The sequence below is a fragment of the Leguminivora glycinivorella genome, chromosome 6, assembly GCF_023078275.1.
Source record: "Leguminivora glycinivorella isolate SPB_JAAS2020 chromosome 6, LegGlyc_1.1, whole genome shotgun sequence".
Lineage (NCBI taxonomy): Eukaryota > Metazoa > Arthropoda > Insecta > Lepidoptera > Tortricidae > Leguminivora > Leguminivora glycinivorella.
In genome coordinates this window covers 6,468,838-6,496,478 of record NC_062976.1, presented here as the reverse complement: position 1 = coordinate 6,496,478, position 27,641 = coordinate 6,468,838, and the positions used below count along the sequence as shown (strand labels likewise).

The 27,641-nt window shown below is 39.3% G+C and overlaps 3 protein-coding genes across 3 annotated transcripts in view; 2 read left to right on the top strand and 1 right to left on the bottom strand.

The window, feature by feature from the left end:
* The window catches only part of LOC125226967 (dedicator of cytokinesis protein 7), an 80,304-nt gene extending 78,543 nt beyond the window's left edge, over positions 1-1,761 (bottom strand). Inside the window, 4 exon segments of the mRNA XM_048131153.1 lie at positions 223-676; positions 820-918; positions 1,106-1,329; positions 1,621-1,761. Of these exon segments, the coding sequence (XP_047987110.1) occupies positions 223-409 (187 nt within the window). The 5' untranslated portion in view covers positions 410-676; positions 820-918; positions 1,106-1,329; positions 1,621-1,761.
* On the top strand, positions 1,619-8,342 carry LOC125227601. Its single transcript, XM_048131943.1, has 8 exons — positions 1,619-1,732; positions 2,549-2,708; positions 2,894-3,093; positions 3,283-3,378; positions 3,645-4,074; positions 5,191-5,321; positions 6,551-6,673; positions 7,207-8,342. Exons 2-8 carry the CDS (start codon positions 2,549-2,551, stop codon positions 7,486-7,488), a joined length of 1,422 nt encoding a protein of 473 aa, XP_047987900.1. The 5' UTR covers positions 1,619-1,732; the 3' UTR covers positions 7,489-8,342.
* Positions 8,343-17,637: 9,295 nt separating this feature from the next.
* Positions 17,638-27,641, top strand: part of LOC125226965 (dual specificity tyrosine-phosphorylation-regulated kinase 2) — a 93,009-nt gene continuing 83,005 nt past the window's right edge. Inside the window, exons 1-2 of the mRNA XM_048131152.1 lie at positions 17,638-17,771; positions 18,863-19,010. Of these exons, the coding sequence (XP_047987109.1) occupies positions 17,638-17,771; positions 18,863-19,010 (282 nt within the window). The remainder of the gene's footprint in view (positions 17,772-18,862; positions 19,011-27,641) is intronic.

The following is a 27,641-nucleotide window of genomic DNA, read 5'->3' as shown; positions in this document are numbered from 1 at the left end:
TTAACTACACTGAGACTTTAGCACGTGCTGTGGAAACGGGAGCTAGCCGCTGTGAATAATAGAAACAAAGGCTTTTGTTTAACAGATTACGGCAAAACCCAAAAATTCATCTCAGAAAATTCATACTATAAATAAATTGGTAACCACCAATTCACTAAATGAATGGTTTTGTTAGTTGTTCCCAGTGACTAGTGCTGAATATAAGTCAAATAATTTACTGACCTTGACAATCTAATAGTTCCAAGGTGCGCAGCTCCCTGCAGCCCCGCACCACGGCTTCCACGTCAGAGTTATTTAGCTGGTACGACACGCTGAGGTGCTTCAACTGCGTTAATCTACTCAGAGGCTCTGATGAATGACATCTCATGCTCCTATCACAATACACTTCCAAACATTCCAATTTTGGCATTTTATCTAACTCTGACTGTATTTCTGCAGCTAATATCCAACTGATATAGAACAGTTTGAGCTCTCTCAGCTCACTCAAATGGCCAATAGTTTGAAGAAAATATTGGGGATCCAATTATCCACATCCACAATCGTCAATTTCGAGGGATTTCAAATTGGACAAGTTCATAGATAAAAAACAAAGACCAATCACTTCAGTACAAAATTGGAGTTCCAGTTTTTCTAAAGCTTTATCGGCAACAAATTGGCTCATACCGGAATCTTTTATCTGTAATTGAATGTTAGTGTTATAATTTTATCAATTTTATTTTAGAATTTTTTAGTTTTCTTCATTTTGAAGAACACGTTGATTTACATACGAGTATGGAACTGCCAAGTTTCGAACAGCTTAGCTAAGTATGAGTCACTTACAGAACACCTTGTAAAAGACATCTTCTGGACAAACTTGAAGTTTTCATTTAGATTATATGGGAGAAGGTCTTCTGCTGTACATGGATCCATGTTAGCCAACTGCAACAGCAACATAGTGATTAAATAAATACAATTTTGGTCTAAAGCATTCACAGACGGCTAGTGTCGTCATCTGTCATAGGCCAAAGGGAACAAATGACTATGCGTATGCTATATCATACATGTCCACGAATGTGTTAATAGCTAATTTAGTAATCTAGGAAATTGATGATTTAGTAAAACAAACCTTTAGAGCTTCTAAATTAGGACAGTTTTCCTTGATTACTGCTAAACACTCAAAACTATAGCAGCAAGTGGCTACAACTGAAGGTCCTAGTGTTATAGTCCAACTCTCAAATGAAATTAAATGCTTATCAAAGGTTCTTTTGTCAACTATTATGCTGCAGAGCTTATGTTTGTTATTTTTTATTCCTTCTTCATCATCATAATCCTCAATGATAATTCGAAGAGCTGGAACAGACAACACATGGCTACAATTTAAACACAATGTTGTATTGTAATATGGTCCGGTCATAGCTAGTCACACAGTGCCTATAAAATTATGTTAAGTAATGTGGGGTAAGATTGAAGGGTTTTTGTTGAGGGGTGATACTAGTCTCTTTATATAATCATTTCATTCTCAAATGTCTTTATGGTTGAGAAATTTTACAAGAGAATAAGTAGGTATATATGACGCTAAGTTGAGGTTTCAGCTTGTCATTGATATGGACACTTAAAACAAGACAATTAATCATTTTTCACCTTGCAAGTGCACCAGTACCACTGCCTGCCAACCGTGACTGGCGCGCTCTGTCCGCATGACGTCTTTCACAGGAACGTACTGAAGCACAGCGCGAAAGCAGTCCTCATTCAGGTAATCCAGTATCGATGGTTCAATATTTACCTCTGCTAACATCTTCAATTACACAAATTTATTTACTAACAGGTTATACTGTTTAAAATTCAGCGCAATAAGAATGCAACGCCTATTTTGAACTCACCTTTATTTATGTTATTGTAAGTTTTGCTTCTACTTAACTCATCTAATAAAATGTTTATGGTTTGTTATTTTAAGTAAGGTAAGTAAATTAAATAATAAACAGGAATGGGGTCCCGACACTTTCATTCTATTCTAAGAAAACTTGACCAATTGACCACTATCAAAACAAAATAAATGTCAAACGTCAAACTATTTTCTTTTACAAAATATATGACCAGAGACACACGGAGTTTCTTTAATTAGGGGATTCTTTTCTTTGATTAGGAGCAATTTTTTTTATTAACTGTCCTCTAATTATATATTATGATATCATATTTATACTTAGTATATAGCATTTAGTTGCCTGTGCAGCAACTGTTTCGACCAGAGAACACTAGATAAGCATGATAGCATGATCATTTGATAGTCACGTCTGCAAGTACCTTTATTATTTAATATTTTAAACTGGCTACACTAAACACTATTTGTAAAAAAAAAAAATGTTTTGACTTCTTGGCGGTTTGGGATGTCGATGTCGAGCTTTATATTTAAAAATCTTAATTTTATCTTCTTCTAAGTGAGTTAATCCTAAGCAGCATTAGCAAAAACGTAACTAAACGTAACTAAAAGTAATACTACTACTTAGAAACTGTATTTGTAATTCTTAAGTTCAGAAGTTTTTAAAACAATGTTAAAACAATTTTATTGCAGATGTTAGCGGCAGAAGATGTAAACAATGATCGGACGATACTGGATTACCTGAACGAGGACTGCTGGCGCGCCGTGCTGCAGTATGTGCCCGCGCAGGACCTCATACGGACAGAGCGCGCCAGCCGCCGGTGGCAGGCGGTGCTGCTGACGTACTTGCGAGGTGAGGTAGATCTGACTGAAGCCAACCATGAGTCCCGTTAGTCCGGTTTTGATATAATTTTGCTTGATTTTTCCATGGTTTTTCCTATTGATAGCTGGTTTGTTAATATTTATTTGGTGAACCCTCATTTTCCCTACAGAATTAAGATCCTAGATGTATATTTATAAATTTCTGTATTATTACAGGAGTCTATATTCATATTGAGAAAGAAGATTGGAAAAAGAAAGAAAATCCATTGTCAACCTGTACCTTAAAACCAACAGACTATAAGTCCTTTGCAAGTTGGATCAAAAAACTAGGCCTATCAGTGGTGTCAACTTACTGCAGTAGTTTGGAAGATATAGCAATGATCCAAGAAAACTGCCCCAACTTAAGAGCTCTTCAGGTAATGCAAATATTACTTTTAGACTTTATACTATTTAAGAGTCCACAGTAAATCAACCAAGTTTTGCATTTTCAAATATTCTCAATTTTAGACTATTAAAAGGAAAGTTTTCCCATGGAAATAGCATAACTTTTTCTACTGATACACTTGTGTGACACACTAGATTTTGAAGTAATATTTTTATTACAGTTAATCAGAATTGACTGCATTGAATCTGAACTACATCAGTACAATCTACACAAGAGCTTCAAGTTCCTGCGACAGGTGTCTTTCTATGGGTGTTCTGTAAGTATTAAATTAGAAATATGACTAATAAAGAAAATACTTTTAGACTGATATAGACCGTGATTACCTTTTTAATTTGAAAACCGAAGTGTTGGCAGCTGCCAGCATCTTCGATACCACAGGGGCCATTTTTAGATTTATTTAGTTAAATTTTTATGTTTAAATTTAGATTTATTTAGTTTAATTACCTATATTTTAAAGTTTGTTATGTTCAGTGAATAAATAAATAAAAATTTGCTACTTAAAAATTAACTTACTCTTTTCAGTTTGGAGACAGTAACTTCAGCAAGCTTCTAGCTGATAAACCCATAGAAAAATTACAATTCCGTTACTGCGGTTATTTTACCGGTCAGTGTTTAAGTGACATAAACACATCAAATTTAAAATCTCTTTTCATTGAATCCTGCAGCAACTTACAGTTTAAAGGTGATCATCTTGGTAACCTGACAGAATTGAAAGTGGTTAGAGTGAATGAGGAAATAGGTTCCAATGTGCAGTGTGAGTTGGGGAAGATGACTAAATTGGAACGCTTGGAGCTGCAGAGTGAATTCATGAACTACAGTTTCCCGGAGAATGTGCGTCAGCTGGCAAAGTTGGAGCACCTCAGTGTGTCGTTTGAGCTGGATCCCTGGCGGCTGGAAAAGCTGCTGAAGTGCTGCACGGCGCTGAGATCTTTGGAGTTGTTGCACTGTGCATGTGAGTGCAAGTTTTTTAATTATTGTACATTTGAATTGCATTCATATTGCCGTGTGCAGCTTTTGTAATTTGAGTTACGTGAGTATAATTAACATGAAGTAGTGTCGCAGTGAGATTATGCGCTATAATTAACACATTCGCCACCAGACAAAAAATGGCGCACTATGTCAGAAACCGGTCGTAATTTATAACCGCTAACTTGTATGGCGAGAACCCGCTGGGCGGGTTTTCCGGTATCTGAGTACAGTGACCACCAGGCGGGTTCTTGCTTCATCCGATTGACAGCTTTTGAACGTCACTAGTCGTCTAGACGCCTCAGTGCGTTTTCACATTATCCGATCCGATATCGGATGTCGGACCGATATTCCATACATTACAGGCGCCATCTTGGATTTTTTTCTATTGCGATCCTTCCGACATCCGATATCGGATCGGATAATGTGAAAACGGCCTTAGGCAAATGGCTCTGGATGCATGTGCACGAGAGCTGCAGCGTACGCCTGCGTGCCGTGTACAGTGTGCGTAGTCGAATGAACAAACGCTCACGAAACGCTCACGCGCAACACTATCGCTCTTGCGTATTGGCGCGACAGAGCCAGACTACATTTATGCGTCGTTTCGTGTCGCAGAAATGCCATTGGGCTACGGGGCCAGTACCTTGTGTGGCTTTGCGTTGTGGGACGTACGAGTACCCGTTGTGACAGGCGGGGGTGCTGTACACGTCACGCAGCGTACGCCACGTAGAGGTCCGCGCCGCCATTTCTACCCGGCGTGGCGCGGCCCCGCCGGCGTAAAGGTCATTTTTTGAAAAACGAAAATTCAATAGGTTCTTCTCTAATAGGACAGAAATGTTGCCTTTATGTCCGTAATTATAGGTTACAAAATATTACGTTGCTTACGCTTAAGAGAGGCGCACAGGCTATGAATTTTCGTAAAATTTGACACATTGTCCTTGAATCCCCTTCACGCACCGCACGAGGTATAATTCTTTTTCTAATTTAGTCTGAAATTATGAGATCGGCGAGCCTTATCCGACGACCCGGTGGCGTGGACCTCTAACGCCACGCAATGCTGAAGTGTATAAAACTTTAACAATCATATCAAATTATTTCTCAGACATGTACGGCTACATCAAAGAGATCTGTCGGCACGTCGGAGCGCTGACGTCTCTCACGTTGGGAAGGCTCCATGAGAGAGAGAAGGATGACGATGTGGTCGAGCTCGTCTGCAGATGCCCTAACCTTCAGGTACTGGTGTTGTTGCAAGTAAATTTCATTATTTGTGAGGTGTGCCAATGTCATTTGATATTTGCCAGTCGCTTTTCGGTGAAGGAAAACATCGTGAGGAAACCGGACTAATAATTCCAATAAGGCCTAGTTACCCTTCGGGTTGGAAGGTCAGATGGCAGTCGCTTTCGTAAAACTAGTGCCTACGCCAAATCTTGGAATTAGTTGTCACAGCGGGCCCCAGGCTCCCATGAGCCGTGGCAAATGCCGGGATAACGCGAGGAGAATGATGATTTGTGAGGTGTGACAGGTTAAAAATTTCACCATCCCCTTTCTTCCCGTGGGTGCCGTAGAAGTCGACTGTGGATTTGGTTTTAAATTGTGGCGTAGGAGAGAGGCAGGCAACCTGTCACTGCAATGTCACTAGTTCATTTTCTGTGAACCCCTTAATTGCCAAGAGTGCTTGCAATCGTGCAATAATTGCCGATACTTCGCGAGTGTGATGAAAAACATTGTGTCTATGATATAATAATGTTTTTCATCACACTCGCGAGCGGGCGGCTGAAGAATTACAACTAACTAATTAACTAACTAGTATGGCACTGTGATCCAAAGAGGATCTTGGCATCCAAAATGTGAGCACGCCACTTATCCCGATCCTGCGCAGCTTCCTGCCAATTATCGGCTTGTATCTGACACAGATCCGCCATCACGCTGTCTCCCCAGCGGTATCTGGGCCGACCCGCCGGGCGGCCACCAGTTGGCCTTCCCAGATACGCCCTCTTGGCAGCCCGATCCGACTCGAACTCGAGATAACTTTTCGTTCGTAATCTTTCACTTTCCGCCCTTAATACATAATGTACTATTAGTTGAAGTCTTAAACAAAGGATACTATAAACTAGACAGCCAAATAATAATATCACTACCGAACGAGATGGTCACATACAAATTATAATAAGAGTGACAGAGAGCAAAATGTTATTTTTTGTCTTTGTCATAGTTTCACTTTTCCGCCGCTGCCACAAACGAGTTTGTGGCAAACAATAAGTACGTGACTTGTCAAGCTTTATTATCCGCCCAAATTACGTAGGTTGTTTATGGTAAACTGTCAGCCATTTTTAAAATACTTCTTAAATTCGCTCCATTATTCTATATCTGTCCCTTACGGGTGTACGCTTACGTCAAGTCTATAGTATCCTTCGCCTGAGGTTGAAGTATAGGAAAGTAGTCTATTGTTACACACTTTACAGACGTTGAGGATTATCGGCGGGGGAGTGCTTACGCCGGCGCTGCTGCCGCGGCTGGCGGCCGCGCTGGGCCGGCGGCGACTGCGGTTCGACGTCAGCCGCACGCCCCTCGCCCACAACTATCAAGTATGTATCACAACCACCAACAATACCAGGAAAAGGCGGCGAATTCCCATGTAGCCACGAAGGGTTGCGCTTCCTTAAAGCATTGGAATTTCACGCCATTTTATACAAGTTAGAATCTTTTTAAAAGGTCTTATTTATTATATATTGATTTAAAGTAACACGATTTTCACTAATATTATTATACTAACATATCTCGTCTCTTATTTATTTATGAAACGCAAAAAAAAGAAAAACTGAATAAGAGTAAAAACGGCAAAAAAGAGTAAATACTACGTCGGTGGCAAACAAGCATACGCTCCGCCTGATGGAAAGCGGTTACCGTCACCTATGGACGTCTGCAACACAAGGAGGGAATTTCGCGCCTTTTTCTATTCTAGTATGAGGAGTGTTTTTGGTAACTATTTTACATTAAACATAAATACGAGTGCATAAAGCCACATGCGCCACTGTCAGCCTCTCAGTGACGAGCGCAGGTTTCGGTCTTGGCTGGGTACCTATCTCTTAAATCAATTAATGATTTTTTGTCAAAACAGAAAAACGGCCCGAAGGGCCGTGGAGACTCCCAACACACCGAACAACACGAAGAGATGAAGACAAAATACGGAGGACTAATAGTAGTGTTTGAGAAAACGTTTAATGAGTACGACGAAGAGTATGAGTATGATGACTCTGGCGATGAATTTGAGGAGATGGAATGCAACGGGGAGGAAAGTGAGGATGAGATGAGTGATTCTGACGAGATGAGTGATTCTGACGATATGAGTGATTCTGACGAGATGAGTGATTCTGACGAGGTCTATGATTTTGACGATTGATCACCACCGATCACCTGAACCACTTAATGTTCGGACGTGGAAAAATTGACACGTTTGAGCGAAATTATGGTGTCATCTGATTGACCTTTTTATGTTTGGATTGTCATAGTCTATAAAATGATTGTAAAATTAAAAAAAAATGCTGTGATATTTCAGTGATTGTAATTGTTAGTGTTCTTTAGTAGTAAGAAAAAGTAAAGTTCAATTTAAAATATTTTATATGGAAAATATTGCTGCTACGTCTAAATGATAGATTTTGAGGCAAATTTTAAACCAGGGTAGCTTGCTTCTGGTGGGTGCATGCGTGATGCGTCGTTTGAAGATATATTCTAAACGGAATATATTAGAACTGAAAGCCGTATACATTTATAATTTGGTGACCATACTTCGGACGTAGAGGATTGCAATAGCTCTAAAATTATCTGTTTAGGTATCTTCAAAAGGCGCGTTTAACCCATCAGACCTTAGTATTAATTTGTGTGGTTATACTATTTGTAATTTATATTAACTATACGTAAAGCGCAAGGCATGTTGCATCTGATTTACACGTTGTTGAGAATTATTTCGCTAATTCTTCTGATATATTATTAGGGTTCCGTACCAAAAAGGTACAAAAGGAACCCCTATGGTGCGACTCTGTCCGTCTGTTCAGATAATGTATCAGAAGGAAATTCAAGTCGGTTGCATCAACCACAGTATACTGATTAATGACAATCGGCTGTGGACTATGAACCTTACTGTAAAAAAAAAACCGGCCAAGAGCGTGTCGGGGCATGCTCAGTATAGGGTTCCGTAGATAACCGTATTTTTCTCAAGAACTACTGAACCTATCAAGTTCAAAGCTTACCACTTTGTCGGCGTGATTGATATACATATTGGTACCAAATTTCAGCTTTCTAGTGCTAACGGTCACTGAGATTATCCGCGGACGGACGGACGGACAGACAGACATGGCGAAACTATAAGGGTTCCTAGTTGACTACGGAGCCCTAAAAATGTGTTCAGTAAGGGTCGGTTGCACCCAACCTTCCGTCATCGAATTTAGCATTTGCTAACATTTTTTGTATGGGAATTTCCATATCCGTAGTATTCTGTTACGTGACGCTGACGTTGATGTCTCTGTTAACTGTGGTTGATGCAACTGTCCATAAGTGTCCTCAAAGGCACTTTCCTAGGTACATGCAGTTTGGTGTAACCAATACTAAGGATAAGAAAGACTTGTTAAAAATAGTTGTTAATTATAAGAATATCATTATATTGATTGTTCCTACATGAAACTTAGCTGCATGTCTTATGTGTACTGTTAGAGTGTGATATGTGATTAAAATCTGCACTCGTTCATTATGATATGACATATATGACTTTTTGATTCTTTTGTTCTGAAACATACCCCTTTTACGAGTAAGTGTGATGAAAAATTATAAGTACAGTCAACCAATTGGAACCCTAGGACCCTAGGCCTCTGTAGAACTATGTCATAGTGACGTTATAAATCAGATTGTAATAAATCTCTTACTGCTTGCCATTTTGACATGATAGTAGAGTGGCCTAGGGTTCCAATTGGACTGTACGTAAGATATCTTATTCACCTAGAAATAAAAAAAAGTGCGCGGTAGTTTTTAGCGAATGCGACTTCTAACTTCTTGGCGAACCACCCTGGTACTTATAATTAGGTATCTATCTCAATATTTAAATAAGGGGGGGGGGGTCGAAAAACTAAAGTAATAGGCTACTTGCCTCCTAGTCAAATCAGCGTCTTTTTAAGAACTGTCAAAACGAATTTCAACGTTTTGCTAATATGGAATTAATATGAAATCGAATTGAGTGACGTCACGGTCAACTCAGTTATTTTAGATATTTCTATCTGACTTACTAAATAGAAATTGGATTTAAAGATAAATTCTGTCCATGTTTTTCTTATATTTATCAGATGCTTTATTTCGTGCATGGTATAATTTTTTTTAGGTACTGTCAAGTTCCCTGTTGAACCATAGCCATTTGCCTAAGTCCCTAGTTCCACTCTCAGCGCTCAACGTGCGGTCTCGTGCGTGTGAAGCCGCGCAATCCAATTACAGTAACGTGACGATTCGTACTAGTACGTGCGTGATTGAGTCGCACATGACGGGTGACACGTGTCGGGTTGTTTGGGTGTCTGACGCATCTTTCGCAGAGTTTAACCTGAGATCCTGTAGTTTTCAGTTTGCACAACTTAGCCGCATACCAGCCGCGTGCAACGTCACATGGCGTGGCGCCATTTTTACAGTCATCGCGGGCTTTTAAGACGCGGTAAACTCGGTCTGTAAAGAAATGTCTGTACCTACAATTAACCCCTCGTATGCGGCCTGTCAATTTTGATCATTGAAATAGTGACCTTGACATTTAAACAATAGATTAAAATTCCCACGCACGGATCTGTGTCTAAGCATACGAGGGTTTAAGGTCACATGAAACATGACGATTGGGGCATTTTCAGAATTTGGGACCCAAAATTAGCGTAAGCCGTTAACAAAAATTGACGCGCTGTCAGTTTTGTGACGATAATTCAGCATGAAATTTCAATAAAAATATTGTTTTTGTGTTAATTACATAAACTTTAAGCGATAATTTACATTCAGAATGTGAAAGAAGTTAATTTTTAGACAGATTTTATGATTAACTGTCGTCACAAAACTGACAGCGAGTTATTTTTTGTTAACGATTTACCTACGCTAATTTTGGGTCCCAATTTCTGAAAATGGTCCTTGTACGTGCGTGATTGACTCGCACGTGACGGGTTACACGTGTCTGCTTGTTTGGGTGTCTGACGCATCTTTCCTAAGATCCTGAGTTTAACCTGAGATCCTGTACTTTGCGTGCCTTATTTCTTACTTTATTAATTACAAAATTACACATCGATTACTGATCTTGATGCAATACACAAAATTGCACGAAATATAATTAATAATCCGAATGTATTTATTATACTCCTTTTTCCAAGTTCTAACAATCACAAACCCACGTTTATTCCCGGTTTAAAAGTTAAAATTTAAAACAACGCGCGGCACTAAGTGAATTAGAACTGCCGCACCCGACTACACCGCAACCTCCCTCAGTGTCACACTGGCTGTTACGGCTAGCGCCTGTGCCTTGCGCGAAAAAAAATAACTACGGCTACGGCCATCATCCCTTCAGTGCCACTCTGGCTGTATAGCGACGCGCCCGTGCCTAAGTTAAAAAAAAAACCAAGAGTTCACTGCCGTATCTATACTGCGCAATTTTGAATTGCGAATACCGCGTTCGAATTTTAAATGAAACGTGTTGCATTTGTTTTTATTCATAAACTTTAGTGTTTTTTTATTCAGTTAGGTGTATAGTACGATTCTGGGGCTTTGAGCATTTTGAAGTTTTGACAGCGAAGGACGTTTAGAGCTAGTGTTAGAGCGAGAGGAGATAGTTATTGAAGGTTCAACAGGTGACCCAGACAACGACCCTGGACATGATTTTATACGATGTAAGTACCTTTAATTTTGTAAAATTTTGTTATTGCTATTTACTTATTAGATTTGTAAATATTATATTATATTTTTATTTCTTTTTTTTAACAAGAACTAACTAAATTTGTTTTAATACAAGAAATTGAAACATCATACATTTTGTTTGAAATGGTTTTAATAGTTAGTCGTAGACATAATTATTACTTAGGTAGCTGTAGCACATGCTACGAACCCTTCTACGGGTTTTCGTAGCAACACTCCGCTACGAGACTGCTTATCATGAGTATCATGGCCAATTCAAATGTGCAGCTGCCCTGTGACCGTATCATGATCTTGTTTTTGACATTCGTCATATCATGCGTCACTTTCGCACTTACATACTTAGAATGTGACAGACAGAAATAATAGCCGTCCATCTTAGCCCTGCGACTCTTTAGCCAAGAGCACAGTATAATAAAGAGTACTATCGTACAGTATGGCCACTCCCGCTCCCCTCTGAAGGTGCCGCCCACCCCCTCTCGGTTACCTGACAGTTACCGCCTGTCAAAAACGCGAACAATCGACCTCTCATATCTCACTCATACAAGCATGGTACGCGTTCACCTACACGAGCTTAGAATGTGTGCTAGGAACGCGCCTCTTTCATATATTTGATCGCCAGTGTCCGAGATGTGCCAAGAGTGTAATAGGTACTTGTTTCAGTTAGAAAATCTAATTAACTGTCGGTTCATTAAAAAACATATGGATGAAAAAGCGTTTTCAATTAGTAATGATTTTTTTTCTGATGCTCGTTTAGGAAAAACCGCGCGAAGCACAGATTTCGGAGCTCTTATTATGTACAATTTGATAAGCTCACTCTCATAAATGCGGTAAATTTAAATTCCTAATATCTTGTACTTTAGGCCCATTAAACAATATTTATCATTTAATCCTTTGAAATTGAGAAATTGAAAGTAAAACGAACTCAATTTTGTCTTGAAAATACATCGAAACAAGTGATCATTTCTCCGAAAATCTACATGTTATCGAAGTTATTTTAGTATATAAATAATCTGCACAATGTGCTTAAACTGCTGTTATCCATTTGTCGTTATAATATTTTATCATGATTTTTTGCCAATTTTTTGAAAACTAGCCTTCCTGTCGCTATTTTACCGGCGACGGACGCCTGCGATTTCAGTGCCGCGCCGGAGCTCGAGGAGGTAAGACGTATGTCGCTTTGGTCTCCGAGTTTTCATCGCAAACGTCGAGAATATTTATCGTTGTGTGGGTCGGACGCCTTGTTTATACACGGGCTATCCTCGCATTGTGTGTGTGTAAACAGCGACCAACGAATTTGATCCTAGATCCGTAAATATTTGCTTTTGTAATACTTTGTTATGTTTGAATGTTAAAGTATTGCAACATTGTGATGATAAAAATGTGAAAATTACAATACGGTCAAGATGATAAGACACATCAAGATGGTACTCGGGATCTGATGATGGAGCCAGAAGGTGGTCACCAGTACCAGTGAACCATGTAAGTAAACGACTTCGTGTTTAGGCTCGTTGGGTTCGTCTCAACAAGACCTTTGACAAGAGGTGGTACTCAGGGTCTGATGATGGAGCCAGATGGTGGTCACCAGTACCAATGAACCATATAACTAAACCCAGAGATGGGGAAATCGTAATCGATTCCGGATTACACGATTACTTGATTTTACTTTGTAATCTGACACTACTGGGTGTCAGATTACTTGTAATGTAATCAAGTGAAACGGTAAATTACCATTACATGTAAAGGAATCACTAATCATCTATACAATCATTACTATTACCAATAATTCGGAATCATAGTCGATTCAAAATAACTGAAATTATTGACTTGATTACTTTCAGATTACGAATATGTAGTACTTCAGATTGCTGACTGTCACTTTGATACAAAAGTCATCATGGGTGTTGTAAAATAGGTTTTAGGGGGTGCTGATTCCAAAATTAATGACCAATGTGGAATCTGATATTGCTGACTGTCACTTTGACACAAAAGTCGTCATGGGTGTCGTAAAATAGGTTTTAGGGGGTGCTGATTCCAAAATTAATGACCAATGTTCAATCTGACATTGCTGATTGTCACTCTGACACAAAAGTCGTCATGGGTGTCGTAAAATAGGTTTTAGGGGGTGCTGATTACAAAATGAATGACCAATTTGGAATCTGACATTGCTGACTGTCACTTTGACACAAAAGTCGTCATGGGTGTCGTAAAATAGGTTTTAGGGGTGCTGATTCCAAAATTAATGACCAATGTGGAATCTGACATTGCTGACTGTCACTTTGACACAAAAGTCGTCATGGGTGTCGTAAAATAGGTTTTAGGAGGTGCTGATTCCAAAATTAATGACCAATGTTCAATCTGACATTGCTGACTGTCACTCTGACACAAAAGTCGTCATGGGTGTCGTAAAATAGGTTTTAGGGGTGCTGATTCCAAAATTAATGACCAATTTGGAATCTGACATTGCTGACTGTCACTTTGACACAAAAGTCGTCATGGGTGTCGTAAAATAGGTTTTAGGGGGTGCTGATTCCAAAATTAATGACCAATGTGGAATCTGACATTGCTGACTGTCACTTTGACACAAAAGTCGTCATGGGTGTCATAAAATAGGTTTTAAGGGGGTGCTGATTCCAAAATTAATGACCAATGTTCAATCTGACATTGCTGACTGTCACTCTGACACAAAAGTCGTCATGGGTGTCGTAAAATAGGTTTTAGGGGGTGCTGATTCCAAAATTAATGACCAATGTTCAATCTGACATTGCTGACTGTCACTTTGACACAAAAGTCGTCATGGGTGTCGTAAAATAGGTTTTAGGGGCTGCTGATTCCAAAATTAGTGACCAATTTGGAATCTGACATTGCTGACTGTCACTTTGACACAAAAGTCGTCATGGGTGTCGTCAAATAGGTATCCGGAGGTGTTTGAAAACTAATGACCAATTTGGAATCTGACACTGTTGACTGTCACTTTGACACAAAAGTGATCATGGGTGTCTTCAAATAGGTTTTCATGGGTACTGATCTCAATATTAATGATCAATTTGGAATCTGACATTGCTGACTGTCACTTTGACATAAAAGTCGTTATGGGTGTCATCAAATAGGTTTCCAGGGGTACTGTGCAATGTCAGGTTCCAAATCTGTCATTACTTTTTAAATCATTTCATTAATTTTGGAATCAGTACCAGGGAAAAACTATTTGACTACACCCATGATTCCTTTTGTGTCAAAATGACAATTAGCACTGTGAGATTCCAAAATAGTCGTTAATTTTGGAATCAGCACCCCCGGAAACCTTTTTGACGACACCCATGACGACTTTTGTGTCAAAGTGACAGTCAGCAATGTCAAGATTCCAAATCGGTCATTAATTTTCAAATCAGCACCTCCGGAAACCTATTTGACGACACCCATGACGACTTTTGTGTCAAAGTGACAGTCAGCAATGTTAGATTCCACATTGGTCATTATTTTTGGAATCAGCACCCCCTAAAACCTATTTTACGACACCTATGATGACTTTTGTGTCAAAGTGGCAGTCAGCAATGTTAGATTCCACATTGGTCATTAATTTTGGAATCAGCACCCCCTAAAACCCATTTTACGACACCCATAACGACTTTTGTGTCAAAGTGACAGTCAGCAATTACCTGACAGTTACCGCCTGTCAAAAACGCGAACAATCGACCTCTCATATCTCACTCATACAAGCATGGTACGCGTTCACCTACACGAGCTTAGAATGTGTGCTAGGAACGCGCCTCTTTCATATATTTGATCGCCAGTGTCCGAGATGTGCCAAGAGTGTAATAGTTAAAGATCCGTATTTTTGGTATCATATGTAGTTATCTATCTATCGCTTTTCCGTATTGGTGCGATAGAGCCCTTGCATATCGCGGTATAACAAAAAATATTGAATAATCAAATAGGTTCATGGTGGTACTGTCCGTGTGTTTGAACCTAACAGTAATTTATTTAAATATATTTTCATAATTCCGCATTATCTTATTATTAGTCCTCAACTGTGCGTTTCTCCAGAAACTTCCTGCCCCGCACAGCTAAACTGTGGAATGAATTGTCGCCTGCGGTATTTCCGGACCGATACGACCTTCAAATCTTCAAGAAAAGAGCGTACACTCATCTTAAAGGCCGGTAACCCACCTCCAACACCTCTGGTGTTTCGGGTGTCCATGGGCGGCGGTGATCGCTTACCATCAGGCGACCTGTCTGCTCGTTTGCCTCCTATCCCATAAAAAGAAATCTTATAATATAAGCATTGTTTGATTGTACGGATGGGCCGTGTGTCCTGAATAAAAACATTACTGTAAACCCCTGACCTTTTCCGATATGTCCCGTTCTAATATTAGACGTAATAGATGGATGGTCTCAATGTTCTCAATCACGTCGGTCCTCGAAATGGGAACTTTGGGAACAATGCCTTTGAAACATGTCCTTTGCTTGAATAGCACTATTTTTGTAATGATTACACGTGTGACATTTCGATATCAGATGGGAATCTTTCTCTCATTCCTACTTACATACATACATTCATGCACGCGTTCCTAAAAGCGACAGAAATTGCTCATATTTCAGTGTCACTAGCAGTTAATGGGTTGAGAGAAGCCGAAACGGTGATAGTGACAGGTTGCTAGGCTTTGCTAGACCAAATATTCCTTATTCGAGCAGTTTCCATAAGGGTGAGACTTGAGAGGTACCAGAAGAAAGGCGTTCGTATCAGCATAATTTGTAATTACTTACGATATCGTGTATTTGAAATATTGACATGTAATTCTTTAGCACAATACTAAATTGTTGAATTTACTAAGCACGTTGATATAGAAAGTCTATGGGGTTATTCACATAAAGATTAAAGTGAAAAAGCCTTTTATCTCATTTTTTACCGAAGTCTAATCTCGGGTAGACTTGTGGGTATGCGAGTTTAGTTCAGACTAAGCTGTCGAGTCTCTGCTTTTAACCTCCTCCGGCCGTTTATAACCGTGTCTCAAACCATTATAAGTTGAGCCCAGCGTATCAATCATGCTGCCAATTTTATCACTTATCCACGTGGATAAGACATCTGTCACTCTCACACTGACATACTTGCCAAAGCGTGACGGATGCTTTATCCACGTGGATAAGTGATAAAATTGGCAGCATGATACGCCGGCAGGGTCGCAGAACAATGGTCGATGATAAACAGACATCGTAACTTTTCCAGCAATTTTGGTGCAACATTGTCGCCTTAAAGTTAATTAGGATTAATAACCGTATAAATAACCTAACTACAAAATTAAAATTTTGAAAAAACCTCCGACCGCGACCTAGTGGACCGATTTTCATGAAACATGGCTAAGAACACTCCCGACCCGACTAAGTGCGTTTTCACATTATCCGATCCGATATCGGATGTCGGACCGATATCCCATACATTACAGGCGCCATCTTGGATTTTTTCTATTGAAATCCTTCCGACATCCGATATCGGATCGGATAATGTGAAAACGGTCTAACACAGCTTTCAAATAAAAAAACTAAATCGAAATCGGTTCATCCGTTCAGGAGCTACGGTGCCACAGACAGACACACACACAGACAGACAAACAGACAGACAGACAGACACGTCAAACTTATAACACCCCGTCGTTTTTGCGTCGGGGGTTAAAAATGAGCCTTAATTGGTCATCTAGATAGAAAATACATGCATGAATTCCTTCATTTCTACCATGCTACTTACACCGAAATTGCTGGAAAAGTTACGATGTCTGGTGATAGGGATGCGTAGACAAGTGCAAATCGATCACGCCCCGGAGCGTATCGTAGCTCTTATCGCTCTTTCGTATCGAGGAAACAGGATTCGTAGCCAAATGCACAAACACTCACTATAATATCTGTTTCGTAGCTATCTATCTCTATCGCTCTTGCGTATTGGCGCGACAGAGCCAGACTGCATTTCTGTCGGCGTCGGCTACGCCGGCAGAGCTCGTTGAAGATCGCGATGATGTTAACGATTGTGACTTCACTGTTGATTGTGTTCACTGCACTAGCTAGAGAAGGCAAAAATGACAATGCGTCAGTGCTGTCCTTGGCAAATCTGTCATGCCACTCATGCCAGTGGTAGGCCATGTCAGTCTTGCATCGACATATTCACCTACCAAAAGTGTCCTTCTTCTACACCATAAATAGTCAGCAATAGAAGCCAGTCAATTAAATGTAACTAAAGATCAGTTGAATCGCAAATCGCAAACTGTTCGACACATAGTTCAGGAGTGCCCCCTCAGAGCCTACCCAGGAAGTCCCGACGACCTCTCACTTACTCCTGACGCAGCTCAATGGCTGAGAACCTTGGACATAAATTTGTGACATACTTTTCATGATATAAAATACTGTATACCTGTGAACCTATTTATGCCATACGATTAAATAAATAAATCAGTTGAATTATGCATGATTTAATGATGGGTTTAGGTATGTATAAGCTGAGGGCCAGACTTATCTGCCCCTCTAGCACAACTTGCCTTGTCGCGCGCGAGTCCATACCATACTTGAAGTCGCGCTAGATGTATGGACTCGCGCGCGACAAGGCAAGTTGTGCTAAAGGGTCTGGTATGATAAGATAAGTGGAGAGTTGTCAATGCCCAGCATAGCACACAACTGGATGAGACTAGCCCAGGACCAGAAGTGGCAAAAGAGAGGCCTATACTCAGCAGAGGGCGATAAAGGGCTGATATATGATGATGATAGCACAGCCTTAGGCATGACGTTTAGGTGAAGCATCTGCTGCTGTGGCAGGTAAAAAGTCAGAAGAGATGAAACATTAAAATGCTGAAAAAATACGTCAGAGTTTGATCTTGATGCTGCTGAAATAATATAAAGATACTTAACTACTATTTTTTTTGTAAAATCAAGTAAAGCCAGACCACAAAATAATGTAAAAGAGTTTTGTAAAGCCAATTTTGTTTTATTTCCTAAAATTCTGAAGACTCAAGTCAGATATACATATACCTACGATTTTCTTTTTAATACATTTGTCAACTGGTCTATTCTGAGCAGTTTGACCTCCGGTCATTTGAAGATGCCTAACGAACCTAACCTACCTGCAGGGCTAAGTCGCATGTCTATCATTTGTCACGTTCTTACAAATACGTAAGTGCGAAAGAGACGCATGATATGACGAAGTCACTGGACATTTTAGACCAGTTGCGACTATACGCATACAGCCACTGCCACTACCGCTATCTCCAAGATAGCCCAATTGCTTCTGACTTGTACTTATACCCAGTTACAGCAAAGGTCACACCGTGAAGGCTCTATTGAGGCTTGCGTCAATGTGGTAAGGTTGGAATTGCAGTGGGTGTTTAAGATAAAAGTGCGCGGAGAGATGCGCGCGCAGGTTTTGTGGCTGGACTAGGGATGGGCGTTGGCGGTGATAACATTCAATTTTAAACATATGATGATAAATAGTAAATGGGTTGAAAAGTTGTCAACATAAAAATAACATTAACCTAAGGGGTGTTGGGTCCTAAAGCTTGGGGTGTAACTACATTTTCAACTTATAATATAATCCTACCTACTTAAACAATTCTTGCATTTTGCCTATTCGATTTACCTAACTATTATTAATACTTTTATACCCTAGCTCCTGCACGCTAATTGATTTTATTCAAATTTAAATTTGATTGAGTCTGTTTATTCCTGCAAGAAAAGGGGACGCGGCAGTAAAGACACAATGAAGACAAAAAGTGTTAAAATAAGTACCTACGCATACAACCTTTCTCAAAGGCTGACATTTTGCATAGCTCGTCAAACTGACATTTATCCGAAAATCGTTATAAACTAAATTGCAAACACAATCCCAGCCCTATTCAGTCTCCCCCCGAACAGCCATGGGACCGCACGCGCGCTGAACTAACACAGTTCATAGAAACCAGGAAAATAAACGGAATATCAGTGAAATGTGTCAGTGAGTGCCTCAAGATGGGAGTGGACAGCTTACCTCCGCCGAACGTATGTACTCTTTATGTTATAAAACTGGAAAACTATAAGATCTGCTATTCAGCATTGCAGTTTTTGTCTACTCACGAAAGCTGTAATGATGTAGCTGATACTCGTATGTGTAACATGTAATCTATGAATTTATTTAAATGTTATTCATATATTTGTGTATATGTAGAGTTCTGCGACAGTATTTAGAATAATGATCGTGATCGTCCTTGTAAATTTGGTTGAGTGAGTCAAAATGACACAAAATCATGATGGGCATGAATCAGTGTGTGTATTATATTATACCTATGTGAGAAATAAGTATTTGTATATTACATGTTCAGAGATTTAAACTTATGTTTGTTTTTTTTGCCATATGACTAAGTAAACAAAATACTCAGACTGTTTTATAATTCAGGGTCAATATTATGAATTTAGGTATTTCCTGTGTTTAGCACTTTTAGCTCATTTAACATTTTTGAGCCGACCAGTCTTGAAAATCGGGTAGATGTCAAGATCTGTGGAAAGACTACTTGTACTCTCGTGAGATGTTTCCTTATCTGTAATACTAGATAATACTTTGAGCTGTTAGGATTTATATGCACACGTATTTCGTTCTCTAATGGCCGATAGAGCCTGCAACCCAATAGCCACTTGTTTAACTGAAAGGCGACTGCTGCTAGCTGCAATGTCACTAAGTTGCAGGTGTATTGCAGCCCGTCTATCATCATTCTCATCCTTCTTCTTGCGTTATCCCGGCATTTGCCACGGCTCATGGGAGCCTGGGCTCTGCTGTGACAACTAATTCCAAGGTTTAGCGTAGGCACTAGTTTTTACGAAAGCGATACTGCTATCTGACCTTCCAACCCGAAGGGTAACTAGGCCTTATTGGAATTAGTCCGGCTTCCTCGCGATGTTTTCCTTCACCGAATAGCGACTGGCAAATATCAAATGACATTTCGCACATAAGTTCCGAAAAACTCATTGGTACGAGCCGGGTTCGAACCCGCGACCTCCGGATCGAAAATCGCACGCTCTTACCGCTAGGCCACCAGCGCTTGCAGCCCGTCTATATCGTCACATTATCTGCAAAGCTTATTAGCGTCACTGCTGTGTGCTATGGGCCAATCAATCAGAAGACCTGGCTTTATCCTCTTTTATGGTTGTTTGCATCACTCAATTCAATTTTTCGAATTTTCATGCGGTTTTCACCGATCGATAGGGTAAGGTTTACGTGTATAATTTGCTAAGGATTTATGTTACCCATGAGAAGAGAAAGCTAGTCACTAGTTCTCATTAAAGAAGTAGTCTTTTCAATAGGTAATAAAATTTATTTTACACTCGACTGTTGTTGGCATAGGTTTAATTAGGTTCTGCCTTTGGCTATGCAGAACGCTGAATTTCCAAACTTTCTGTGAAGTATCAGGGTACGTAGCCAAATGCACAAACGCTCACGATAATATCTGTTTCGTAGCTATCTATCTCTAAGGCTCTTGCATATTGGCGCGACAGAGCCAGACTGCATTCAATTCAATTCAATTCAATTCAAAATATCTTTATTCATGTAGGCCTAGTTACAAGCTCTTATGAATAGTTCATTACATATATATTATGATCTTAATCTAACCTAATTATCAGAGCAATTTATTGTAATATTGAGTCTATTAATAATATTGAGTCTATAATATACAATTTCATATAAAAATAATCGTTAAACAAAAAATATATAATTAGGTATATGTAGGTATATATAAAAATACATGTCTAGAATATTTCTAGGAAAAATCCAATGTCCAAAAAAATACAATATTAATTTCATCAACAATAATAATAATAAAAAACGTAAAAATAAGAAACCATTTCGAATAACAATTAATCCCACGTTGTTTTATCATTCATGTAGTCTTGTGTTGTATAATAAGCTTTGGAAATGAGTACACGCTTTACATGATTCTTAAATTTATTAATTGACAAGTCAGTAATATGATTCGGAAGTTTATTATAAAATCGAACACAATTACCCATGAATGATTTTTTAATTTTACAGAGCCGTGTGAAGGGCACCGCGAGTTTATGTTTATTTATAGTATTTATATTATGTACATCACAGTTTTTCTTAAAATTACAAATGTTTTTATGTACATACATAATATTCTCATAAATATATTGACAATGCACTGTCATTATATTAATGTCCTTAAATTTATCTCTAAGTGAGTCTCTATGGTTCATTTTATATATTGCTCGAATAGCCCTCTTCTGCAGAATAAATATGGTATTTATCTCTGAAGCACTGCCCCAAAGTAAAATACCATATGACATAATGCTGTGAAAGTAACTAAAATAAACTAATCGAGCTGTTTTCACGTCTGTCGGCGTCGACGATTACCATTCGGTTATGTCGGCATTTCTGTCGGCGTTTCGTGTCGACGATTACCATTCGGTCACGCCGTTATATGCGTACCTACTAAAGTAAATCAGCCTATTACCGGCTCCCGTATACCTAAAGTTAAAAGTGCAAAGAAGGGTTATTAAAAAAATAGTACGGCTACTGAATACGAAATTTGCCAATGTAACGCGAGGAACACGGAAGATTTTAAACACCCATTTTTGAGGTCATAAAAAATAAGTAGTATAGGATCTTAATGTGCATAAACTCATGAAATTTATCCGTCTTAATTTGATTAATGCATTTAATTGTTACTGCATTTAAAGTTCAGACCATAAAGTCCAAAACGCGGCAGAGGGCCGATACGGAGAGATACCTATACCACACCTCGGACACTGACGATCAAATATATGAAAGAGGCGCGTTCCTAGCACACAGTCTAAGCTCGTGTAGGTGAACGCGTGCTATGCTTGTATGAGTGAAATATGACAGGTCGACTGTTCGCATTTTTGACAGGCGGTAACTGTGAAGTAACCGAGAGGGGGTGGGCGGCACTTTCAGCGGGGAGCGGGAGTGGCCATACTGTACGATAGTACTCTTTATTATACTGTGCCTATACGAACCGCTTACGAAGCGAAAGCGTTTGTGAGTTCAAGCAAAGAGGATCGAGTATTATATAGAGAGTTACTGTCAAAGTTAAATGTGTAATCACAGTGCATAGACTGCCATCTCTCGACATAAGCTTCAAACTTTGAACCTCAGTTTTGACAATTTGGCCCATACTGTTAGCTTGATATGTGTTTTTAATATTAGCGCCATTTAAGCCGCCATTTTTGATATTCGCCTTTGAAATTCTTCTGACATCCGATATCGGATCGGATAATGTAAAAACGCACTAAGACTTCGACAATTTCTCTAATAATATCAGTATATTAACATTTATTTACCTATTGTAGCAACATAGAGAGGCGCGTTGTGAGTTATCAAGGATAAGAAGCTCTTAAGGGTATAAACGGGATATGGAAATAGGGACCTTGAGGCCTTAAGCCGGCTTTAGGGAAACAAAAGATATTAGTTTATCTGCAGGCAGTGGGTTTAAATAATGTACTAGACTAATTGGAAAGGGATTTGTGGGTATTATACGTAATTGCCGTTAAAGGCACTGGTCCCACCACGAGCTAGTAAGCTATGAGCTATCGGCTATAAAAACGAACAAAAGATAAGCACTCCCGTGTAAATAAAAGAGACGCGATGTTTATAATTACTCGCCTAGCGGTGAGTTATCAATATCGCCGTGTCTCTTTTATTTGCACGGGAGTGCGTATCTTTTGTTCGTTTTTATAGCCGACAGCTCATAGCTTACTAGCTCGTGGTGGGATCAGTGCCTTAGCATTTAATAAAAATAATAAACTAAGCTCAGGTGGAGGTGGTCCCAGTAGAAAAAACTGAAGCTTTGCTTAACCCTGAGAGATGGCTTTAATTTCATTGTAACTACAAATTTCTCTTTTCCACGCAATAAGTAAGGTGCCAAATAGTACTAGACCCTACTCATAGTGTTGTGTTCCTGCCGGTGAGTAAGGCTGCTAGAGCTCAACGAGGGTGCGGAGTGCTGGTGACGGAAGGACCTGCAGAACTAATTTGTTCCATCTATTGTCCTTTTAGTCGTCGGCAACCCGTACTCTCCTTGGAACTTGTAAAACACAGGGGAGTGTACAGTCGACTACAAAGAGATGTTTCCACTTTTTCCTTTTTCACAATGCAATAAGGTGAAAAAGCGGATACATCTCTTTGTAGTCGACTGTACAAGTTCCTAATTGGTTGGCAACGCGCATGTTACACTCATTGAGTTGCAGGCGTCCATAGGTTACGGTGACCGCCTTCCATCAGGTGGACCGTATGCTTGTTTGCCACCGACGTAGTATTAAAAAAAAAAAGGTGGAAACTACTTACAAAGTATTTAAAAACTATGGAAAATACATGCGGCTGCACCAGCAATGCAGAAGGTTGCAGGTTAAAGCCGTTAAAGTCCTGGGGAGGTGTGATTTTTCCAATTTTTCCTTTCATTTACACATATATGTAGTGCCTATAGCCGACGATTTTGCATGATCAAAAATGAGATAGATGTGATATTGTGTATATAAATGATGTATTGTGTAGATAAATGTGATATTGTGTATATTTGGCCGGTACTGTATCTATCCTCTTAGGTATGTCGCCTCGGCACTGGTAATTATAGAACGGCCTTTGCGCCTCAGGCTGCGTTCTCATTATAGGGTCCAGGAAAACTCGCCTTTCAAGGACCACCTAATTACTGTAACCCGTAGCTCGTAGACCTGCTACGCCGTAGACTTGCTACGAGAATCGTGGGCACTGCTCGCATGCGAGTTTAAATTACATTTAGGCCAAGCAATACAAATTGGCTGTGATAGACGGACAGACAGATACACGAGGGAACCTATAAGGGGGAGGTACAGAACCCTAAAAAAGTGTAGAGGGAAATGCAAGGAACACACAATGATACCAAAAATGACGTAGCAGCTTTAATTACTATATAGATTATCCTGAGCCAATGAAAAACATTCAAGATCGGATATTTAAACAGCTATACAAGATATCGAAAACTTGACTGAATGAGACTTACAGCAAATTAAATTAGCTTGTATTCGTTCATAATCATCATGTCGCTAGGATGCATAGTTTCTAAGATTTAAGAGAAAAACAGAAATATAAGACCTTCAAACCCCTCTCTCCCGGCCAGCTCGCCGGGGGTATGGCCGGGGGTTTTGATATGTTTAGCTACTAACTAGTATGTATGTATGTATGTATGCATGTATGTATAAACTCTGTATTGTACAAAACAAATATGACACAGAAGTGACAGTATACTACGCGCCTAAAACTTGTGTTCAAGCATTTCCCCTACACCCCATTAACGACTATTTGTTTGCTGAACCCTAATTGCGGTATTCGATTGGTGTTTTAAATAGCTCATTTAAACGACTAGGCCAGCAGTCCAACCTACGATCTGGTGATATTGACAGTAAACCAGGGGGCGTATAAATAGACACCGCAGCCCGAGGAAGACAGGTTTTAATTACGAAGATCTTGAGAGAGCTGGCAGATATTAATGTAGTCTATTTATATCGTGGTGAACTTTAGGCCAGTGATGGGTTAAGAATTTCACCACCCCCTTTCTTCCCGTGGGTGGGGGATATATGGGTTGGATTGTGGCGTAGGCGAGAGGCTGGCAACCTGTCACTGCAATGTCACAGTTTCGTTTTCTTTCAACCCCTTATTTGCCAAGAGTGGCACTGAAAGTTAAGTAGTTTAATGTGCTCTGCCTATCCCTTTATCGGACAGGGTAGACCTTAAACATGATTTAGGGATTAACCCCCTTATTCATAAATGTACTCTAAAGTTATCAAGCCGATAAAGTTCGATTGTCCCTTTCCGACGTATTGGTGTGATAGAAAAGGACAAACGAACTTTATCGGCTTGTTAACATTAGAGTACGTTTATGAATAAGGGGATTAGTAAATATATGTGTATGTGATTCAACTGTTTGTCTGCCTGAGTATAAGCCTCGTGGAATGAATGAATGAAACCTTCGCAACTCTCGAGATTTCACTTTTCAAGTACTCGCGATGCTCTTGGTTCAATATTAAAATTTTCGCTAATTCGACTATCAGTGAACCCGTTGCTTATCACAGGATTATAGCTTTTTAATCATCTTGTAAAATAAAAAACCTAAATATAAAAGTTCTAACTGTAGTTTAATAAACTATTAAATCCAAACTTATATTGAGTTTTTATTAGGTTACAAATTGAAACGTAATACAATAACAAAGTACTTAACTACCAAGAGAAAAGTGATTTTTATTCCAAGAAATAACTAGAACAAGTCTAAGTTAAGTCAATACTTATTGTGCTCAAACAATTTTCTACCTATTTCATCAATACTGGAAAAGGTAAATAAAATGAGAAATACCAAAGGGCAAAGGTCTTTTTCAATAAAGTTCTTATTGAACACTTTTATTTCTAACGACATTCAATAGCAATAGCCTTTTATGAAGTCACTAGCTTTTGCTCGCGGCTTTGCTCGCTGAATGCTCCATACAAACTCCCACCCCCATTCTAGGGAAGTGGGGGGTTAGAAATAGACAAACAGTAGCCTATGTCACTCTCCATTCCTTCAACTATCTCCACTTAAAAAATCACGTCCATTCGTGAAAGACGGACAAACAAACAGACACGCACACTTTCCATTTATAATATTAGTATTGATTACAGACCACTACACAACATTGTTTGTAACTATAGGACATAAGAAAATGTAATTAGATAACTTTTTAAAACTGAAATAAACATTTGGCCCATACAAAATAATTAATTATGGGGTAAAAATTAAGAGTAAGTAACTCAAAAACACCTCTAGATTAATGATAATACTAATAAATTGTACCTATGCAATGTAATGCAAACACACTCGCGTTCAACGCTCGTTGACAGTTGTCATTGACTGTCATCGTAACCATTATTACAGTACATTGCTGCTGAGAATTATTTAATGAACCACTTCTCGCACTAGTGCGTAAAAAAAACACCATCTGTACTGAAAAAATATGTATACACACCTTAATGTACCAGGCAATAAAGTTCTGTTTACATAATTTTGGCACTTTGTCTGTATTCGCAGCTGTGTTGTTGACTGTACTTGTATTAGTGGGATGTCACAAGCTTTTTCATTATATGTTTGTGAAACCGATGTGAATTAATGAGTTAACCCCAAATCAATTAAAATAACCGATAAATTGCATGGAGCGGAAGGCGGGCGGTTTGCGAAATGTCAATAATACTACTATACTTTAACATAATGTCAACTTTTAATATATTAAAACCACTCATACCCTTTTTAATCCTTAAATGCCGTATTCAAATTACCTTTATAATGAGACTAACATAATTAGTATAAAAATCTATCTTAAATATTTTTTTTATTCTTTTTCCCAGAGCGGCTTCACATATATTAATATCTCGTTAGAAAGAGAAAATCAATTTAGTAGCCTATGTCACTCTCCATCACTTCAAATATCTCCACTTAAAATATCACGTCAATTTGTCGCGCCGTTTTGCCGTGAAAGACGGACAAACAAACAGACACACACACTTTCCCATTTATAATATTAGTATGGAAGTATGGATGACCAAATGACCTTTCATATTCATATTTGTGATTTGAAATGTCATTATAGGTCATGCTCTACCTACGGTTGTCACACAGAGGCTGAACATGCCTTATCGTCTTGACAATAGAGGCGGCTCCGATATATCAGACGAATAAAAAAAAGTCATGCTCTACCTACGATTGTCACACAGAGGCTGAACATGCCTTATCGTCTTGACAATAGAGGCGGCTCCGATATATCAGACGATTAAAAAAAAAAAAGGTCATGCTCTACCTACGGTTGTCACACAGAGTCTGAACATGCCTTATCGTCTTGACAATAGAGGCGGCTCCGATATATCAGACGATTAAAAAAAAAAGTCATGCTCTACCTACGGTTGTCACACAGAGTCTGAACATGCCTTATTGTCTTGACAATAGAGGCGGCTCCGATATATCAGACGATTAAAAAAAAAAAAGGTCATGCTCTACCTACGGTTGTCACACAGAGTCTGAACATGCCTTATTGTCTTGACAATAGAGGCGGCTCCGATATATCAGACGATTAAAAAAAAAGGTCATGCTCTACCTACGGTTGTCACACAGAGTCTGAACATGCCTTATTGTCTTGACAATAGAGGCGGCTCCGATATATCAGACGACCACTGTACAGTCAACCAATTGGAACCCTAGGCCACTGTAGAACTACGTCACAGTGACGTTATAAATCACATTGTAAGAAATCTCTTACTGCTTGACATTTTGACATGGTTGTAGAGTGGCCTAGGGTTCCAATTGGTTGACAGTACAGGCGCAGGTAATACATTAGTTTTTGTTCGTGCCTGTTTAGTTTCAAGCCGAAGCGAATACCCGCTTATATTGCCCATTTATAACTTTCATATTGGAGTATAAGTATCATCTGTTCCCGCTAAGGGTCACCCGATAGGCTCTCATATCGTGTTGACGTCATACAAAGCCTACAAAGGGCTAGGGGCATCATTCGGACTTTGGACATTTTCAAATATGTTAAAATTCCTTAAAGTGGAGAAATAGTTATTTGTTATACAAGGGGGCAAAGTTGTATTTTAACGCCGAGTGTGGA

What these genes read in the sequence shown, in the direction of transcription:
- LOC125227601 (XM_048131943.1), top strand. Translation starts at nt 2,549, where the DNA reads ATGTTAGCGGCAGAAGATGTAAACAATGATCGGACGATACTGGATTAC. An exon ending in CCAACTTAAGAGCTCTTCAG is followed by an intron (nt 3,094 to 3,282) that starts GTAATGCAAATA and finishes TTTTTATTACAG; the next exon opens with TTAATCAGAATTGACTGCAT. An exon ending in TGTCTTTCTATGGGTGTTCT is followed by an intron (nt 3,379 to 3,644) that starts GTAAGTATTAAA and finishes TACTCTTTTCAG; the next exon opens with TTTGGAGACAGTAACTTCAG.